General features: G+C 42.3%; 1 protein-coding gene across 5 annotated transcripts in view; it reads right to left on the bottom strand.

The window, feature by feature from the left end:
- The window catches only part of INPP4B (inositol polyphosphate-4-phosphatase type II B), an 823,047-nt gene that overhangs the window by 176,785 nt on the left and 624,125 nt on the right, over positions 1-22,137 (bottom strand). For all 5 annotated transcript variants that reach the window (XM_089693869.1, XM_089693867.1, XM_089693868.1 and 2 more), the window contains one exon: positions 6,629-6,737. In XM_089693869.1, the coding sequence (XP_089549995.1) occupies positions 6,629-6,737 (109 nt within the window). The remainder of the gene's footprint in view (positions 1-6,628; positions 6,738-22,137) is intronic.

Below are 22,137 nucleotides of genomic sequence, written 5' to 3'. Positions count from 1 at the left end.
CCTCTATGACATCACATCTGGTCTATGTGTGCACTCCAAGCTGGTCTAAGATCTATGGATTGCCATTCAGCATCCCAGCCTTACTTCGGGAGAACAGGAGCGGCCAGGAGAACACTGGCGGATCCTGCAGGACGAGGACAAGCGACGGTGCCTCTTTTCATAATGAGCGATCCTGTTTGTCCTATCCTGTGAGTGTTTTTAAACTGTGCAAGATTACAGTCTGCTTTTAATACTGCAATTAGTGGGTGTTTTTCTTTTTTTCTCTTATCCTTTTCCATACAGAGCTGGCTTACTCTGGGAACAGCTGCCGCTATGCCTGTAGTGCTACGTGAGCTGCTTATGGACTTTTTACAGATAAAATTTCCGAATCTGTGGTGCAGATTTAGCCTCTGATAGGGGGAGAAAGCAGAATGTCAGAAATATACGTTAATCAATTTACTGATTCTTCTTTCACTGTCAAATCAAAAGCTGAGGAAGGGGGCCTATAAGTGTTACTAACTGCAGTAAAGCAAAAATCAGGTTTCCTTCCCTCCCAGACCTGAATGTGATGTGTGGCAAAGCTGTGCAAATCTCAGGACTGGATGGACAGAAACCCATTGGCATGTATGTATCTCATCTGAGTATTTAGCTATTTGTTTGGAGTCCTGTTTTAAGGTTGTCTGTAATGCCCATGTAGGAAAAAATAATTGCATGTAAAAACCAGTGTTGTTTTTTTGTAGTTTAGTATTAGCAAGTCAATGTTTTTATCACATGGAAACATGATGCACAATTGAAAATGAATTTATTGAGGTTTCACAAGGAGCACAGATTGCCATGTATATAATACTGATCTCGTTGTACATCACACTGCAGCATGATGTGAACTGAGCCATTACAGTTGCATGGTGATATACAATATCATTACTAATGTATTAGAGCTTGTTCAAACTGCAACTCTGGCAAAATACTGGGAGAAAGTAGGAAGCTGCTGTGCATTGTGACAAATCCAGTACCTTTGAGGTTACATTCAACCCTATTCAATTACAAAACACTGTAAAGCACATTTTTAAAAAACATGGCGACATGAGTTACTGCAATTCAAATTACTTTATGCAATACAGCTTAACAAACATACACCAAGTAGGAATGCTGCCTACAACAATACCACCCTATCACTGTGGGGAGTTCTGCATTGATATTGTCTATAAAAAAAACTTTTTAGCCATCTATGATTTTTGGGGCATTTATCCTATACATAATACTAGGTTGGCAACCCATTATCAATCATTATAGGGTCTTCAGTTCCAACACTTCCACTCTATTTCACTCTGGCACAATGCTGGTCTGAATGTCGCATGGCTCTTTCTGAGGGAAACTGGCTCTCTAATCCTCCTGTTGTAATTTGGCACAATGCTGTTCTAACTGACATATGCATTTCTGTAGAGAACTGGCACTGCAATTTTGAGTGATGCTACTCTAACTGACGTACGTATCTCTGAGGAGGACTAGCATTGGTGCTTCCATTTGGAGTGATGCTGCTTTAACTGGTGTTCGACAGTCATTAAAATCCCTATTTGAAAAAACGTCTTCAAAAGAATATTATTGACTCCAATCGTAGTGAAATTATTCTTATTGAAGATAATATTCCTATTGAAGATAGTCTCAACAACTTAAGCCTAATAAATAATACATCATCAACTGAACAAATTGAAAGAAAAAAAAGAAAAGTGAATATATATATATATATATATATATATATATTTTTAACATATTGTCACCAGTCAATATCACTGCCATACCAGTCATATGATGATGCTGTACTGCTCTGGTGACAGTATGTAAAAAAAAATTATATATATATATATATATATACACATATATATATATATATATATATATATATATATATATATATATATGACATACCTTGGGGTATCTACTTTCTGAAAAGGGGTTATTATGGGGGTATTTGTACTGTCCTGGCATTTCAAGCTTGAGGTGATTGTAGCTGTATTAGTGCACTTGAAACAATTGAGTACTGTCCATGATACTTTTTTTATTTGCACTAACATACAATTTTTAGGACAAGCTGTCAGGGTATGTCCCCTTCTTCAAGGTCCAAGCAGTACTAGTACTGCTTGGAATTTGAAGAAGGGGGCATACACTGAAAGCTTGTCCTAAAAATTGTATGTTAGTGCAAATAAAAAGGGCATCAAGAAATGAGATAGGCTGTCAGTACATCAGGACTGATCAATTTTCAAATATTTATCTCATAGTTTGTAGACGCTATAATTTTTATAATATACATGGATTTGGGTTATTTTTATCAATGACATGTAGCAGAATATATTTTGGCCTAAATTCATTAAGAAAGGTTATTTATTTGCAAAACTGTATAACAGAAATTAAGAAAAATGTGCTCTTTCAAAAATTTCTGTATTTTTACGTTTCTATAGAAAAACAAAATTAAAAAAAACACAGTGATGATTAAATACCATCAATAGAAATCTCTATCAGTCTAAAAAAATGATAAAAATTTAATTTGGGTACAGTGTTGCATGCCTGAGCAATTGTCATTCAAAGTGTGACAGGGTTGAAATCTGAAAACTGGCCTGGGCAGGAAAGGGGTGAAAGTGTTCAGTATTGAAGTGGTTAAATTACACTAATGACACTATCAATAACACTGCCACTAACTGACACTAACACTGACACTCAGTAGACTAGACCAAATCCCAATCTGATTAATCTTTATTTTTTTCAACAGACCTTTACACGCGTACACATCTTTGTGGATCCATCCTGCCCTCCATCTCTCTGTGCTCCAAAAGAGAGTTGGGACTAATTAGCTCCAGTTTCGCAAGAGACAAACTATTATTATTTAAATTTGAGTGTCTCAAATTAAAACTAGCTGAATTAGGCTCACAGATACGAAGAAAAGTGGTGCAAATGGTTATTAAGTATAGTGCGATGCGTTAACGATGGCTTTTAACGCTGGAAAAGTGGCACAGGACCTTTACTAAATTCCCCTGTATACATTTTGCATGATGAATAAGGCTCCATAAGTACTGGGTGTTTAGCCCCAGATGCATGAGGCTCAAGCATTTGGGTGTGGGTGGAGAGCATGGGTCCACCATACAACCTTGCTGCCAGCAGTCTTTTAGACGCAATGCATACTGGACATTTACCCCAGTGCATAAGGCTACATTGTTTAGATGTGGGCAAAAGGCACTGGTGCACCATCCAACCCCCACTGCTGCAGATATCTTGCGTTCCAGGCAGTCACCCTTGGCCACATTCTGCCCTAAACATACTGTAAGTACCATTAAGTACACTATCCAGCCCCATCCAGCTGCAGCAGCTGTCAACCTCTCAAAGTTTAAAGGCTGTTGACAGTGGGGCTGCGTGCCTGTTGCCCCCATGCCTTCTGCCCACACCAAATGATGGAGTCTCATGCATCTGGACTAAACACCCAGTGTACTTGGGGCCTAAGATTTTAATGCAGGCCATAGATGGGTCGATTTTTCGGCCGAAAATAAAATCGGCCGATTTTCGGATCGTTAGTGGGCTAAATGTTCGGCCGTTTTTCGGTATTTTGGCAGATTTTTTTTATCGGTAAAGTTGGAAAAAAATCGGCCAATTTTGCCGATCGGCCGATTTTCGCGGCAATGATGGGCAAATCGGCCGATCTTTTACCGATAAAAAAATCTGCGCATGAGCAGTGACCTGCAAGAGGAAAACAAAAAGAAGAAGAAAAAAGAAGAAGAGGATGAAGAAGAAGAGGAAGAGGAAGAAGAAGAAGGAGAAGAAGAAGAGGAAGAGGAAGAGGAAGAAGAGGATGAAGGAGAAGAGGAAGAAGAGGAAGAAGAAGAGGATGAAGAAGAGGATGATGAAGAAGAAGAGGATGAAGAAGAAGAAAAAAAATAAGAGGATGAAGAAGAAGAAGCGGATGAAGAAGAAGAAGAAGAGGATGAAGAAGAAGAAGAAGAAGCGAATGAAGAAGAAGAGGATGAAGAAGAAGAAGAAGAAGCGAATGAAGAAGAAGAAGAAGAGGATGAAGAAGAAGAAGAAGAGGATGAAGAAGAAGAAGAAGCGGATGAAGAGGATGAAGAAGAAGAAGAGGATGAAGAAGAAGAAGAGGATGAAGAAGAAGAGGATGAAGAAGAGGATGAAGAAGAAGAGGAAGAAGAAGAGGGTGAAGATGAAGAAGAGGATGAAGAGGAAGAGGAAGAAGAGGAGGAAGAAGAAGAGGATGAAAAAGAAGATGAAGAAGAAGAAGAGGATGAAGAAGAAGAGGATGATGATGAAGAAGAAGAAGAAGAGGATGAAGAAGAAGAGTATGAAGAAGAAGATGAAGAAGAGGATGAAGAAGAAGATGAAGAAGAGGATGAAGAAGAGGATGAAGAAGATGCAGAAGAAGAAGATGAAGAAGAAGAAGAAGAGGATGAAGAAGAAGAAGAGGATGAAGAAGAAGAAGAGGATGAAGAAGAAGAAGAGGATGAAGAAGAAGAAGAGGATGAAGAAGAAGAGGAAGATGAAGAAGAAGAGGAAGATGAAGAAGAGGAAGATGAAAAAGAGGAAGATGAAGAAGAGGATGAAGAAGAAGAGGATGAAGAAGAAGAGGATGAAGAAGAAGAGGAATTCCAGTTCGGCAAAAAGTGTCCCTGCAGAGAGCTCCGCTATTTCTTTGACAGTTCCTTGACATTTATACCGGTTGCAACAATGTATCTTTTTGTTTCCGAATAAAAACATCTGTATCCGAAATGGATACAAATAGATACATTGTTGCAACCGCTATAAATGTCAAGGAACTGTCAAAGAAATAGCGGAGCTCTCTGCAGGGACACTTTTTGCCAGCTGTAGATGCGATGAAAATCGGCCGATTTTTTTTTACCGTTGCTGGTAACGTCGGCCACTTGAACGACCGATTTTTCATTTTTTTAAAGAAAAATCGGCCGATTCTCGACCCGTCTATGGCCTGCATAACTCAGTAGCTTGCAGTACAAACAAACAAATCTCATCTCATAAACTAAGTCCGCTATAGTTTTGAGAGAATGGCTGGGAAAACAAAATCTGTGCAATAAATGGCAGAACTGTGTGGTAAACATGTTGCTAATGAGAGAAGTCAGTGGAAAATAGTCAGACTTGTTTTTAACTTAACAGGTCACAACTACTCAGTGAACCACTCTTTACAAGTGCAAAAGGTAATCTCTAAACACAAAAGTTTGATGAGGATAGGCTATAGCTGCCAGAATCCACTTTCATCAGCTAAAAAAGGCTACAGAAGGCATGAAGATCACCAAAATTGTATGACAATGCTGTCCAGTTTAAAAAATCTTAACATTTGGTGTACATTGCAGATGGTTAGGTCAGAATTTGACCAAGAGATCCTGTATTGATAAATCCATCATCTTTTTTGTGAATGGTTCAGTCTGGTGTGGGTGGTTGTGTAACAAGGCACACAACAGGTGCCTTTAAGTGGTGGTAAACCTCAGACATGAAATATGGACAGAGCATATCCCTTTATAGTGTACACTTGTCTCAATTAGGAGTGTAATTTCTGTCTGCTCCTTCGTCTCTCTGCTATCAGCATGAGTCCCTTCTGATAAGTTCTCATGACATGAAGAAAAAAATGTTGACAAGGGAGGGACCTTCAGCAGAGTGACAGTCTTAGCTCTGTTCCTGTGAGCTGTGTGGGGTGAGGGGGGTGTCCCTCCAATCAGCTCTCAGAGCTCTCCTCACTGAGTTCTGCAGTGTGTGATTTCATCTCTCCACCCCCTTTTTTTCTGCACTGTCAGATAAGTTTAATAAATTCTGCACTTTAAACAAATGTAAAGAAGAGAATACTGCAAAAAAACAGGTACAACGTATGTTTAATCTCTTTTTATTACCGAAGACCAGTCACTTCATTAGGTATATTGTTTCTGGCCATTTGCACTCTTTATAGGTACTAGATAGGTGTACCTACATCAAGCTCAACTCTCTTTTCCTTGTCTTTGAAAGCTATGTTGTATGAAGCCCTTCCTGGCTGTATATAAATTAAATTGGTCATTTACATAGGCACTAAAATTACATACTTGTTAGAAAATCTAAAGATGACCACAAACATTATAATCTGTTTTTTAAATCTCTATTAAATCTGCTTCAGGATTTACCAAATTATGTAGTTTTAGAACCTACCAAAGAAATCCATTACATTTGAATCAAAAAGACAGACCCTTGAAGTACATAGATCAAAAGAGGATGATACAATCAGATTAAAAGTCGATTGTATAGCAACTGTACAATCAGATCATAACATGTGAGGCCAGCTGTTTTCCCGGAATCTCCTGCAAATTCACAATTTAAAAAAAAGCACGCACAAACATTTGAAGACCACAGAAGAATATTTCAAAGACAAATACAAATACACTCTCTAAAATGCTTAATAAAAGTCAAAGCCTAGTGCTTGCTTTTAAGCTTTTTAGGTACCAAAAAAACAAGGTTAGCCTAATAGATATCAGATATTTGCTTGCAGTAAACAACTTTTACCCAACATAATATTTGCACACTCAGTAGATGATCAAAAGTAAACCTAAAATGCATGGAACCATAAGCAAAATTTTGCATTTGCTCTATAAACTGTGCTGTTTATTGAGTTCTAATTACTTACTTTCGCTTTTCTGTCTCAAATCTAGTGAGAAGTCTCCTGAGGCCGCCACTCTTAAATCCCTGAGAATGTGCTGCTGGGGCTCCAGTGGTAATGACATCATAGAGGGCATCTAGAGGAAAAAAAAATATATAAGCACTTATTCTGAGCACAGCCAGCAAAGTAAGAATAAGTCCTTAGTCAATGAAATAGAGAGAATGCATCTATATTACTAGCAAGTGATTAATTAACCAGAGCCAGGAGGGCCTGAACGTTGGGATATAGCTAGTTAATCTTCTGCTGAAAGTATGTCTAACTAGATTTTAATAGTCACCAGATCCCTAGTTACATCTTTATTTTGCATCACGGCGTGAACCAATATGTTATAGTTTGCTCAGTTAGTAAAGAAATGTTTGAATTATGCATTAATTAAATGTAAATGAGACATTGCTAAGTATGCATATTTGTCATTATGTACAAGACTGCCTTTGGTCTTTCAGAAAAGCAAGATGCTGAGACAGGCAGCAAAATCCTAAAATGGGAAAACTTAAAATGCAGCAATGAAAGTTTTGCTTAAGCAAACTAAAAACTTTGGTTTGCATACACATTTTTAGGTAAATGATGCGAATTATAAGTACTGGAACCTCAACTAGACCATTTAGCAATCTTATGAGTCTTTATTTATTATTATAAAAAAGCAAAAATAACCCCTTGTATAATTTTGTAACACAACTTATCACAGCAGACTTCTACATATAGATGATTAGGGCCACACCGGCCAGATCAGCGTTTTTCTGCGGTGTGTACGCCCAGGTGTTTCCAATCAGCCGTGCAGCATAGGCCTGTACAAATCAATAACAGGCTGATGTAGTCCACGGCTGTTTATATGTAATCCTGCTTGAAGTGATTATCTGGCTAATGCAGGCCATAGAAAGGTTGAACATCGGCCGATTTTTCGAACGATAAACGAAAAATTGGTCGTTCGTTCGGCCAACGTTAACACCAACGAATAAAAAAATCGTGCGACTAAATCATAAAGTTAACCCCATAACTTCTGTCCCTTTCAGGTCACAGCTCATGCGCAGATTTTTTATTGTTAAAACGATCGTCTGATTTGGCCATCATTGCCGGGAAAATTGGCCGTTCGTCCAAATCGGCTGCAAATTTCCCAACATAAGCGATAATCTGAAAGTGCAAAATACACAAAAACGGCCGACGAACTAATCCAGTAACGGTACGAAAATTGGATGATTAATGATCCATCTATGGCCTGCATAAGGAAGAATGTGCACTCCATTCGGAGACAGTTTGTGTTCAGTAGTGCACATCCATCAAATGCAGGTAAATTGCTCCATGTGTGATTACTGTACATGTGATCAACCGTGAACAGTCTCAGCCTGTCATTGATTTGGACAGGCTTTCTGTCTGCGCCTTTTCAGAAACACCTGGCTGTGCACGCCACAGCAATATGCTGATCTGGGCGGTGTATGTTCGGGATCCTAGAATTACAAATAAGGCAACCTGCAACTCACAGTGGATGGATATGGATATGTACCATGCAATCCCTTATTCACAGAATACCAAGAGGACAGGAAAGCACCTTAGTAACTTGGTTACATGGCTTTTTTTATCATATTTTATGTAGTAAAAATTATTTTTTTTCCAGCAAACACATATACCACGCAAGGCCAGATCTAGCCAGTATGATATGGGGGTGCAGTAAAAATGTCAGGGGGGCAGGGGATATGAGGTCAGCAGGGCAGTGTACAAAAACAGGAATCAATAGTGGAGTGTACTGGAGGTCAACAGGTCAGAGGATAGGAGTTAGCAGAGCAGAGGGCAGGAATCAGCAGTTTGTAGGGCAGTGTACCGATTGACTTCTGTACAACCAGCCTCTAGGAAAAGTTCCACACGATCAGCATCGCCAGTTATAGCTGGCAGCACTTATCAGTTGCTGTCAGAACACAATACAACAGTGGGAGTGATTTCCGCATCCACATCGAATGTGTAGATGTGGGAATCGAATTGTTTTTTTTTTCAACCCCACTGTTGAACAAAAAATGACTAATGTATGGACTGCCATACTGAGCCTACCATAAGGAAGAATTTCATTAAAACCAGCAACTGTTGAGACAAAGAACACCTTGGTCAGGTTTATTTACTGTATATTAATGCATAATGTACAGAGTACAGGGGTTAGGTGTAAGTAATATACAAAACAATATATGAAGTGCAACAGTTAGGATGAGTGCCACGTTCACATCAGTGTCCCCAGAGTGCCACCACCTTACACCAGAGGTGGTCAGAGTCTGGCAGAGTATCCCCTTACATCAGATTCTGATAGAGTCCCCTTCCTACATCAGAGTCTGGCAGAGTATCCCCTTACATCAGATTCTGATAGAGTCCCCTTCCTACATCAGAGTCTGGCAGAGTATCCCCTTACATCAGATTCTGATAGAGTCCCCTTCTTACATCAGAGTCTGGCAGAGTATCCCCTTACATCAGATTCTAGTAGAGTCCACTTCTTCCATCAAAGTCTGGCAGAGTATCTCCTTACATCAGATTGTGGTAGAGTCCTCTTCTTACAATAAAGTCTGGCAGAGTATCCCCTTACATCAGATTCTGGTAGAGTCCCCTTCTTACATCAGAGTCTGGCAGAGTATCCCCTTACATCAGATTCTGGCAGAGTCCCCTTCTTACATCACAGTCTGGCAGAGTATACCCTTACATCAGATTCTGGTAGAGTCCCCTTCTTACATCACAGTCTGGCAGAGTGTCCCCTTACATCAGATTCTGGCAGAGTCCCCTTCTTACATTAGAGTCTGGCAGAGTGTCCCTTTCCATCAGAATCTGCAGAGTGGTCCTTACATCAGATTCTTGCAGAGTCCCCTTTTTACATCAGAGTTTGGCAGAGTGATCCCTTTAAACATACTTTAACCACCGGTGGACAGCTGGCAGGAAAATGCTTTAAAAAAACAAATGCCCTTGTTGTGGGCTCTGAACTGTGCATGCACAGTTCCAAAGCAAGTCAATCAAGGAACTGCTGGGCTCAGCCTCACCTTGTGTGATGGGGGGGTATGAATATAAGCCATGCCTAAAAAGTGCCATGATGTCACTGCACAGGTGCACACCCAGTTCTCTAATTGGCTGGCTGCAGTACTGTGCATGCACAGCTCAGAGCCCATGGCAAGCTGGTTTTTATGGGCATTTTTCTCCTGTGAACATTTATAGACAAGAGAAAAGTGCCTGTTTTATACAAACTGTCTATAAATTTATGGATGGTTGGCAACACAAGGCTGGGGGTGTACACATGGTGCCATTATGATGTTTTGCTTTGTGGCTGTGGCAGGAATTATATACTCTTTTGCATTTTGGGGGCACAGTGCCTGCTGAACATGACCCATTCGAGTGAATGCAAGCACCCCACAACTGCGTGCAATGTATGCGGTTCCAGTGCACTAGTGTGCGATTCTAGGGGTTAAAGCAGGTGGTGAGGAGGTGAAACAACACCTCCTCACTGCCTGCCAAATGCTATCTGAAGAGAGATCTGATTGCAGATCGCTCTTCAGAGACCAATGCTCATGTAAACAGGCCCCTGAAGCCATTCTGGAGTTGGGCAGAAAGGTGATAAAACAGAAGCATCACAAAGGTGTGGGTGAAAACCCCAGCAGTTTAGCCAACTAGCAGATTGCCAGCTATACCTAATACTACTAAATCTGTCTCTGAGTGTTAACTGGACATGAAGGAGGGGGGAGGGGGAGAGAAGGGAAGGAGAGGAGGAGAGTTCAGCATTGGGCAGAGTTCAACTCACTCACTCCATGCTGGTCTAGTGGCTCAGGCAGAGGCTCCAATCTTGCAGCCACCATGTAGTTGCCGGCTGTAGTACTTCAAGTTTCCCGCCCACACATCTTCTCAAGTACAGCCCTGGTTAAGAATTGCAGTGTGGGCGGGGCAGACATGAAGAGAGGGGCGGAGCAGGCACAAGGAGAGGGGTGGGGGGAGGAGGTGCACATCTGTGTCTTCTCTACTGTCCATGAAGGGGAGGGGGAGTGTGCTGGCTGGGGTCTGTCACACTAGACTTGATAGATGCAGCCAGCCGCTACACATAGCTTCAACTGATGGACATCATCCACAGGTTGCCTGGGTGGCCACAACTGATATCTGGGGGGGCATAGCCCACCCCAGCACCCCCCTAGATCTGGCCAAGATACCATGGAAGTATCACAATAGAACAAACCACCGCAGTGTGTTTAGGGGCGGGGCATCTCCTCCTGCATCCTAATGCATGGAAGCCGATGCCCCAGGGGTGATCACCGGCCAGTGGGGAAGATGCGGAGCGGTAAGTGCGCTTGGTGCACTGTGTGGAAAGACACTACCCAAAATGGGAGTTACTATAGACAGGGGCCAACTGCTGACAGATGTGTTTTGCAAAACTAGCTAACCATATGTGGGCAGTGGAGGGGGAGGGGGGATGTGAAAAGGTGAGCTGCAGTCAGGTGTTGCAGACGTAAATTGAGTCAGGTGAGTTGCAGACAGGGTGCATAGGTGAGCTGCAGCAGGGGGGCTACAGCTCAGCTCTACACCCCCTGGCCACAGATCAGCTCTGCACCCCCTGGCCACAGATCAGCTCTGCACCCCCTGGCCACAGCTCACCTCTGCATTCCCCGTTTGCAACTCACCCCTTCACCCTGTCTGTTGCAAATATCTGTACCGTCTGAAACTCACCTGTCAAGTCACCTCTGCAACACCTCCGCAACACCTCAGCAGCTCACAACTGTCATCAACCAGCTCTCTCCATAGTAACCCTCATCCACAACTGCCTGCAGCTCATCTCTGCACCCCGTCCACACCTGGACATTTAAAAAATAAGACCTACCCCGAAAATAAGACCTAGTGTGTTTTTTTGAGCCATTCAGGTTTGCTATTGCTATTTGGGGCTCCTATGTCTCATACCATGTGTGGTGGCAGCAGATAAACTGCATTATATTTTTAGTGCTGATATTGATTATGTGGTATTGTCAGTAATGCATGTGCAGTATATTATATTCCAGTGTCATAAATCAGAGGTCTCCAAACTTTTTAAACAAAGGGCCAGTTTAATGTCCTTTAGGCTTTGGGGGGTCAGACTGTGCCCAGTGGGCGTAAAAAAAAGCCTCAGCATCTGTTGAAGTAAACAATGGCCCATCCTTGATTTTAGTGGGAGGAATAATGCCCCATCCTTGCTTTTAGTGGCAGGAATAATGCCCCATTGTTGGTTTTAGCGGGAGGAATAATGCCCCATTGTTGGTTTTAGCGGGAGGAATAATGCTCAATTGTTGGTTTTAGTGGGAGGAATAATGCCCCATTGTTGGCATTCAAGGTAGGAAAAGTGCCCCATTACTGGTGTCTCTTGGGGAAATAGTGCTTCATCGTTAGTGCCTGTGGGAGCAATAGTGCCCCATCTTTGGTGTCTGTGGAAGAAATGGTCGCCGATTATTAGTGTCAGTGGACAGGTGCCCGAAGGGCCAGATAAAGGCTAGCAAAGGGCCACATCTGGCCCATGGGCTGCAGTTTATAGACCACTGTCATAAAGGACTTGAGAGTGTGGCTTGAATTATGTGTTGAGAAAAAACTTTATCATATAAAATCTGCTGCCTTTATCTGTCTTTCTTTCGAATGCTACAGAATATAATACATTTTATAATGATACATTTTATTTATCTGGGACAATGCGAAATGGCTAGTGTCAATTAAAGCAGACTTTTATTTTTTACTGCTTCTAAAATGAAACAAACATTTTGAAGAACAATGCTAAAAACATCAAATTGATGCTTTTTTGAGTATGGTATTAGTGAAAAGCAGCTCAGTTTCTCAAGCCCAAATGTCATTTCTGTTTTGAAAGGCTGTCATCAGCCCGCCTGCACTAATACAATGCTAGGCAATATGCTGTCTAACTAATAAAGTGCAGTTTTGAGAGCCATTTACACTTGTGTCTTTTTGATTGGTTTTAATTTATTACCAATATGGTTTTAAAGTGGAAGTAAAGTCCCCTTTTACCTTGTACCTATAGGTAAGCTATAGGTAAGGCTTACCTGCAGGTACAGTGAATATCTCCTAAACTTGCACTATTTAGGAGATGTTCACAAAGAAAGCAGCAAGTGACACCACCAGTGCATGCATTCTGAAGGGATGGCATACCATGCCATATCTTTAGAGCTCTCGCGAGGTAGTGATGGCATCGCGGCACCGGCCATTCATAAAGCCGGAGCCCTTGATCCCAGAAGGAAGACTGGGTGGAAACTGAAGCACGGGAAGCCATGATGGCGCTGCGCTGGAGAGCTCCATGTGTAGGCAAGCTTGTCATAATGTACTAGTATGTAGTGCATACTAGTACTTTAACCCCTTGATACCGACGTCACACAAAAATGTGGCCTCACAGAACTGGGCTTTTTTTTTCGTGGGGCCACATATTTGCGTACCTGTCTTTGTGCTGGGAGCGCGCCGCACAGCTCACTCCCAGCACAAAAACCGGGGTGTCAATGAGAGCCCCGGGTCCCATTCTAACAATCACATGATCACTCTGATAGCCTCTGATTGGCTATCACAGTGATCAGTCAATGTACAGCCTGGCCCCTTGTTTTTTTTTTTTCTCTCTATGAATGGAGGAGAGAGATACATTGTATCTCTCTAGCTCCTGTCATAGAGGGGAAAAAAATGTTTGTTAAAAAAAAAAAAAACAAAAGAAAAAGATAAATAAATAAATATTAAAAAAGAAAAGAAAAAATACCTAGATCAAGGTTTGATCTAGATCAGTGCCAAGGTAAGTGTTTGGGTCAGGGTCAAGGTCAAAAGGTCAGGATTTACAAAAACAAAATTGTATTACTATCAGTTAGTGTCAGTGTGTTTCAGGTAAACAAAAAACAAAAAGCGCACTATGCTTGGCTGTACTATGGGTACAAACAACAAATAACATACACATATACGGGATCACTGCAATCATCAAGAACTGAAAATTTTATTTTGGGTTATTCTTTGGTGGTAGGTTATGGTAGTAACAAGAAACACACAGCTAAATTAAAAAATATATATTTTTTTTACTGTTTTGGGCCAGTTTTCCTTTGATAATACAAAAAAATCAGGAGATATCCATTATCATTTACCACCAAATAAAAGCCCAATTTATCCTGAAAAAAACGTGATATAATTCGCCTGGATGTACAAAGTAGTTGTGATGATATGTACTAACACATTTTAACGTTGCAAAATTGTGCTTAGGCATTAAGATGTGTGTTACCCTTAGGCGTGAAGGGGTTATGAATAAAAACCTGCAGGGGACCTGATTTTGTTTTTTTCTATTTTTGTGGCTGTTTACTACCGCTTTAAGTTTGGTGCAATTCATCCCTATGGAAGTAGCTGGAAACCACATCAAATTTGTAGATGTCTCTCTGTGGACAGTATGTGGATTGTGACTTGAAACAGTGCAGTGTCAGTTCATGCAGTCCAGCTGACACCTCCTGTAATTATGTAACGAAGGATGCTGGTATGCGGGTTGGAGCTACAGATCTATATACATTGCTAGGTTAATATGATCCGTCCATTTTTCTTTTCATTCTGTGGTAGCTTTTATGCCATTTTGTCGACAAATTAAAAAATGGTTTAATAACATGGCAAAAAAATGACTATAATTTGCAGCAATCGTTATTCCTCAATTAGATATTACATTTCGGTAGTTTAGAACAGTCATAATATTGACAGCCAAGCTGTTGCTGACTGGGTTCCTGCAATCAAAACCATATTCTACAGACATCAGACTGACCAGCTGTGGCCAATCAAACAACAAGAAATCCTCCTCTACTGATTAGTATTTACTTACAGCCAGGGCGTGCTATTCTACTGTCATATCGAGGGCATTGTGGCAGCATTTAGCGGTTACAGAACGGTACATCTAGTAAAGTACCCTTGAGGATGCATTATCATTAGTTTAACACAAATAACTACCTTCTATCAAGCCACTGGATATAAACATGCCACAACATTTTACGGTTCGGAGTCTAAAGAGTAATGTAACCATCAACAACTTTTGTCATGTATTATAAAACACTGCAAATGTACCATCTCCAGCTTGACAGGTGCTTTCTTCTCCCAGCGATATGTTCTGAGTGCTGCAGAGAGCGATCATATCTTTATGACACTCACAGCTCCTGTTCCTCTTACATGTCATTTGCATAATGCATGAAGATGAAGAGAAGAACTCAGTACAATCAGAGCCACACCATGCAAACTGGAGGTTATTTTGCCTGTCAGCAGGAGACGAAGCAAAACAGGCTTGTTTCTTTTACTAAAGATTCCCTCATTATAGATTTACATTTTTGTCATTTTGTTCTTTGTGCAGCATTAGTTTCCCCGCTACACAAGCCTTGATTAAACTTAGTGAAAGATACTGGGAAATTACAAGAAAGAAAGAAGTTCATTCTACATAGGGGTCTGTGCCGGGCTGCTGGATATAGTGATTTACTCCACAGACTCTTTATAAGACTTTGTAGAAATGGGTATATAAAATTGAAGCATGGTTCCAAGGCTATGTGAAAACACAGCACAATAAACTGAAGGCTTGCTCGATTACTGTCTGGGGCAGCATCATTTGTCTAAGTATGTGTAAGTCACTCCTCCCAGCTGACCGCTCTCAACACGCTGTGTACCAAGGATCTATGTTTCTCACCCTTTATAGCTTTCCTGAGACATCTCTCTGTGAAGAGAAATTGTTCTTCTTTTCACAGCGCTTTCATGCTGCCCTACTTCCCTTTCTAAGCCTGAGAATAGGTCTTGCCCTCTATAGAGTACAATCAGTGTGGGAAATCTCAAACTGGGCCATTATACAATCAACAAAATAACTTCCAACAGCAGCACATACTGTATGCAACATATTTATTCCTAAAAATGTAAAAAAGATCAATCTGTGTATTCTTATATATCTAAAAATAACATCACTCAATTATTACAATTTGCTTTCAAAAAAGCGTGTGCTAGGCTGAGGTCTGCACTCCTGGGGGCTAATAATTCCCACTGTTAAAGGCATTGTACACTTGTTTTGTTGTTTTAACTAGGTATCAGAGTAGTTATATTCCCTTTGTCTGCCTTGCCTTGTAAAGATGGGCTGAAGCATTGTAGCTGCAGTTTGCAGTGTCATGGCTGATCAATTTCCCTAAATCCATATATTAATTAACCTAGCATGTCCCTATTCGCTAACAGGACAAGCAAGTTCTTGTTACAATTCATGCAGTGTCCAATCAATGCCAAAGGTAATTTTCAGAGTTGTTTTTTAAAATGCAGAGCTGCATCAAACCCCTTCTTTGAGATGTATAAAAGGAATATCTCCCTTCACTGAACTGTCACTGTGCAAACTCTACTGATTGCAGTCCATCCTCTTTGGATGCTTATATCTGGTAGAAGGGTAAAGTTGATACTTGTTGGATATTCAACTTGACAACCCAGTTTTAGCATTCTTTGTATGGTTTACAGAGTCTTAAAGCATATTTCCACTTTTGCATTCAAATTTGAGAAAAACTTTCTGTATGTTTGTGTTATATGTTCCCATTCAAACCCATTCTCATGAACACGTGCACACTCCAGCAGCAGCTGAACATCAGAATTTTATTGCGGTGTCTACACAGAATTTGCCAGCACACTGGGTACTGCCATGGTTGTTTGTAATCCAACTCAAGAGTGCATAGGAAAGGGTGACAACAAGGGGCGGACTGACCATTTGGAAACTCGGGCACTGCCCGCGGGCCCGGGGTCAGTAGGGGGCCCCATGAGATGCCCCTGGTACCTTTTTCATAGGCTTTCTTGAGTTTGGGCAAGGACACAGGGCCCCATGATCCCCTTTTGCCCGGGTGCCCCATGAGTTGTCAGTCCGCCCCTGGTGACAACACTGCTGCTGAAATGAGTAAGTGTTGTCATGCTAGGGCAGAAAGTGATAACATGATAGCATTCCCTGGTGTAAAAAAGGGTCCATCTTTCAATAATTAATGACTAGATCTTCAGTGACAAACCACAGCCCTTAATAAAGCTACAGTGGGGCAAAAAGTATTTAGTCAGCCACCAATTGTGTATGTTCTTCCACTTAAAAAGATGAGAAAGGCCTGTAATTGGCATCATAGGTAGATCTCAACTATGAGAGACAAAATGAGAAAAAAAATCCAGACAATCACATTGGCTGATTTGGAAAGAATTTATTTGCAAATTATGGTGGAAAATAAGTATTTGGTCACCTACAAACAAGCAAGATTTCTGGCTCTCACAGACCTGTACCTTCTTCTTTAAGAGGCTCCTCTGTCCTGCACTCATTACCTGTATCAACGGCACCTGTTTGAACTTGTTATCAGTATAAAAGACACCTGTCCACAACCTCAAACAGCCACGCTCCAAACTCCACTATGGTGAAGACCAAAGAGCTGTCGAAGGACACCAGAAACAAAATTGTAGGCCTGCACCAGGCTGGGAAGACTGAATCTGCAATAGGCAAGCAGCTTGGTGGGAACAAATCAATTGTGGGAGCAATACTTAGAAAATGGAAGACATACAAGACCACTGATAATCTCCCTCGATCTGGGGCTCCACGCAAGATCTCACCCCGTGGGGTCAAAATGATCACAAGAACGGTGAGCAAAAATCCCAGGACCACACGGGGGGACCTAGTGAATGACCTGCAGAGAGCTGGGACCAACGTAACAAAGGCTACCATCAGTAACACACTATGCCGCCAGGGACTCAGATCCTGCAGTGCCAGACATGTCCCCCTGCTTAAGCCAGTACATGTCCGGGCCCTTCTGAAGTTTGCTAGAGAGCATTTGGATGATCCAGAAGAGGATTGGGAGAATGTCATATGGTCAGATGAAACCAAAATAGAACTGTTTGATAGAAACACAACTCGTCGCGTTTGGAGGAGAGAGAATGCTGAGTTGCATCCAAAGAACACCATACCTACTGTGAAGCATGCGGGTGGCAACATCATGCTTTGGGGCTGTTTCTCTGCAAAGGGACCAGGACGACTGATCCATGTACAGGACAGAATGAATGGGGCCATGTATCGTGAGATTTTGAGTGCAAACCTCCTTCCATCAGCTAGGGCATTGAAGATGAAACGTGGCTGGGTCTTCCAACATGACAATGATCCCAAACATACCGCCCGGGCAACGAAGGAGTGGCTTTGTAAGAAGCATTTCAAGGTCCTGGAGTGGCCTAGCCAGTCTCCAGATCTCAATCCCATAGAAAACCTTTGGAGGGAGTTGAAAGTCCGTGTTGCCCAGCGACAGCCCCAAAACTTCACTGCTCTAGAGGAGATCTGCATGGAGGAATGGGCCAACATACCAGCAACAGTGTGTGCCAACCTTGTGAAGACTTACAGGAAACGTTTGACCTCTGTCATTGCCAACAAAGGATATATAACAAAGTATTGAGATGAACTTTTGATATTGACCAAATACTTATTTTCCACCATAATTTGCAAATAAATTCTTTCCAAATCAGCCAATGTGATTGTCTGGATTTTTTTTCTCATTTTGTCTCTCATAGTTGAGGTCTACCTATGATGCCAATTACAGGCCTCTCATCTTTTTAAGTGGGAAAACTTGCACAATTGGTGGCTGACTAAATACTTTTTTGCCCCACTGTATGTTCCTTTAAAAAAGAAGCCACATTTTGGCTGCTGTTCCATTTTGGCCTTAAAGAAGAATTGTAGACAAAACTATTTCTTCGTTTTGGAAAGAGCAAGGGAGGGTTATAACCCATGTCTGATATTTTTTTTGTCTGTCTCCCTTGCGGAGATTTCCCTTCACTTTCTGTCCCATCGGCAAACAGGAAGTAGGAAGAAATTCCTGCAAATTATGGGAATTCCTTAGGGACCCCCTAATCACCAGAACTTGTGTACCCATTGGAAGATTTCCCCCCTATTAGTTTTCTGGGACCACCCCAAAATGTGGGATTTTCTTTTACTTTCACTGATAATGGGGGCACAGACAGCAATTTAAATCTAGCACTCGTGCAGATGAGAGCTACATATTAATTAGATCTGACACAGACACAAGCAGGCAGAGCATTCAAAGACTCGTCATGCAGCTGGAAGATGTGTCTTTTATTACACTAGCAATACTTGCTTGTCTCTTTAGCAAATAGGGAAAAGCTAGGTGAATGAATAGGGAGATTGATCAGTTATCTCCCTATAAATTGCAGGCACAACATGTGTGCCCATCATTACAAAAAAAGGCAAACAAACACAGGGAACATAATAACAGTAACACCGTTTAAAACAGGCAAAACATTTCAAGTTTGAAATACCCTTAACTAAAAATATCAACACTATTGTTGCAAATTGTTGAAACAAATAACATTAGCAGATGAAATCTAGAATTGCTATCTTTGGATGTAAAGAAGCCTGCAAGGTGCAAAAAATGGGTCTCCTGAACCTGGGGCTGAATTTTAGGCTAATGATTTTTCCCTGCACCAAGGTCTTATAGCTTCAAGTTAGGAGTCTGTGGATAATACAAAAATACAGAGAAAGAGATAGGCTTCTACATGCTGTGTGCTGCTCCTGTAGACGTTCTTCTAAACTCCATTATTGATATGCAAACATAAAAAATGGAATGGTCTGTCTCGTATATAAGTGTGATATATTCTTGATCATACATCAGACTGTAAATATCCCAGCTGCGTGCTAACTGTGAAGCCTTGCCTTTAGCACGCACAGGGGGCCCCTAACTGCTTCTAGCTTATCACATGAATAGCCTGTCATATCTGTGCTACTGGTATAATGAATCTCTCCCCATGGTTCTAATGGTTTACTTGTGATAGGTTTCCTTACAGAGTCAATTCACCCAAAATGCATGTTTCAGTAAATGCAGGGCCGTTAAAGGTATGCCTTAGGCATAACTGAGAATGAAGCCTTGAGATGCATATAGGATACACAGACTGTCTTGCTTAGGCTTCTTTTTGTTTTTAACCTGAATAGCTTAGAAACCTTTTTGATCAATTGTTTGTAATGCAGAAGAGGTATTTTTAAACAGCCCCTGTAGGCTTCTCAGTGTTTTTATGCTAAATGCATAAAGGCATCAGTATAAAGACATTTCTTACAGCCACCAGTCAGGTTCAATCCTCCCTTGAAGTCTAAGGCTAGCGATACATCACACAAACAGAGAAAGGGGAAATTACTCAAACACTTCTGATAGCCCAACCAACCAACCAACCTGACATTTGAGTTACTCTCTGGATTTTGGTTGTAATGAATTACATAGATCTCAGAAAAAAGAAAACCAAATGAACTTGGGCCCACAGTTATGGTGCTTCTTGGAGAGCATTAAATAGCTGTTTTGATTCCAGTTGCTGCTTGAAAATTTTCTATAGCTGTCAGCAGTTTTTTTTGTATTGATAAAGTCACATTTCAATGTCCTGAGTTGTACCCAAATGCTTAGTTGGGCAAAGATTTCCTCCGGTTCACAGCTTGCCTGTCTTCTCTAGCATTTTTCTACTGGCCTGTTGGTAGCCCATCATAGTTATGGGCCAGTAGGAATGTATAGGAGTGGGGAGAGTAGGTAGGTAAGAAAGGAACTGCTTAGTATTGAAATAGAACAAGGATGCTAAAATGTGCAGCAGGAATGTACCTATCCTCCATACCAGTTATCCCCAAACTTCAGCCCTTTGCTTGCCTTTATCTGGCCATTGGGGCACTATTCTTTCTTCCTATTGATACAAAGAACTATTCCTCCCATTGATATGTTACACTATTCTTGCCACTGACACCAACAATAAGGCACCATTCCATCCACTGACATCAAAGATGGGGAATTCCTCCCACTGACCACCAAGCCTCAGGTCCTGTTTACTTACTGTTGGGGCAGAAACTCTGAAGGACAGTAAACAGGCCCTTGGTTTAAAAAGTTTGGAGACACCTGCTCTATACATTTCAGCACCTTGGTATTTTTTGCTAGGTTAGAATAACCTTGCAAATTGTAAGGATAGAGAGGGAGAGGGGAGCGAGAGGGAGAAAAGGGGGGGGGGGTGGAGAAAAGGGGGGGGGTGGAGAAAAGAGAGAGGAGAGAGAGGGGGAGAGAGAGAAAGAGGGAGAGGGAGAGGAGAGAAAGAGGGAGAAAGAGAAAGAGGGAGAGGGAGAAGAGAGAGAGAGGGAGAAGGAGAGAGAGAGAGAAAGGGGAGAAAGGGAGAAGAGAGAGAGAGGAGAAAGGGAGAAGAGCGAGAGAGAGAGAGGAGGGAGGGAGAGAGGAGGGAGAGAGAGAGAGAGAGATGAGGGGGAGAAAGATGAGGGGGAGAAAGATGAGGGGGAGAAAGATGAGTGGGAGAAAGATGAGGGGGAGAAAGATGAGGGGGAGAAAGATGAGGGAGAGAAAGATGAGGGAGAGAAAGATGAGGGGGAGAGAGAGGGGATGGAGATAAAATGTGAGGGGGGAGAGGGAGAGAAATGAGATAGGGGAGGAGAGGGAGGGGTGGAGAATGGGGGGAGGGGGGAGAAGGGGTGGAGAAAGGGGGGGGAGAAGGGGTGGAGAAAGGGGGGAGGGGGGAGAAGGGGTGGAGAAAGGGGGGGAGGGGGAGAAGGGGTGGAGAAAGGGGGGAGGGGGGAGAAGGGGGGGAGAAGGGGGGAGAAGGGGGGGAGAGGGGGGGGAGGGGGGGAGAGAGGGGGGGAAAGAGGGGAGAGAGAGGGAGGGGGGAGAGAGGGCCGAGAGAGAGGGAGGGGGAAGAGAGGGCCGAGAGAGAGAGAGGATGGGTAGAAAGAGGGAAAGAGAGAAAGATAGAAAAAGAGAGAGAGAGAGTGGGGGGAGAGAGGAGGGAGAGAGAGAGAGAGATGAGGGGGAGAAAGATGAGGGGGAGAAAGATGAGTGGGAGAAAGATGAGTGGGAGAAAGATGAGGGGGAGAAAGATGAGGGGGAGAAAGATGAGGGGGAGAAAGATGAGGGAGAGAAAGATGAGGGAGAGAAAGATGAGGGAGAGAGAGAGGGGATGGAGATAAAGTGTGAGGGGGGAGAGGGAGAGAAATGAGATAGGGGAGGAGAGGGAGGGGTGGAGAATGGGGGGGAGGGGGAGAAGGGGTGGAGAAAGGGGGGGGGAGAAGGAGTGGAGAAAGGGGGGGAGGGGGGATAAGGGGTGGAGAAAGGGGGGGGAGAAGGGGGGGAGGGGGGAGAAGGGGGGAGAAGGGGGGGGGGAGAAGGGGGGGGAGAGGGAGGGGGGAAAGAGGGGAGAGAGAGGGAGGGGGGAAGAGAGGGCCGAGAGAGAGGGAGGGGGGAAGAGAGGGCCGAGAGAGAGAGAGAGAGAGGATGGGTAGAAAGAGCGAAAGAGAGAAAGATAGAAAAAGAGAGAGAGAGAGTGGGAGATGAAAAGGATACTAAAGCTCCACTTGTGAGCTCTAAAATAGAATGCAACATAATCATTTCAACATTACATATTTAAATGGTTATAAAGAGACATTTTTTAAATGTTCCTTTTCTTAATTGAAAAGAAATAAAAAAAAGTTACCTACAAAAGCACTACACATTCCCTTTAAGAACCTACAT

This window comes from Staurois parvus, unplaced genomic scaffold, assembly GCF_062004578.1.
Source record: "Staurois parvus isolate SC_StPar_1 unplaced genomic scaffold, SC_StPar_1.0 ptg000639l, whole genome shotgun sequence".
NCBI classification, from domain to species: domain Eukaryota; kingdom Metazoa; phylum Chordata; class Amphibia; order Anura; family Ranidae; genus Staurois; species Staurois parvus.
The sequence above is the reverse complement of the archived record's forward strand: the minus strand, read 5'-3'. Positions and strand labels throughout refer to the sequence as shown.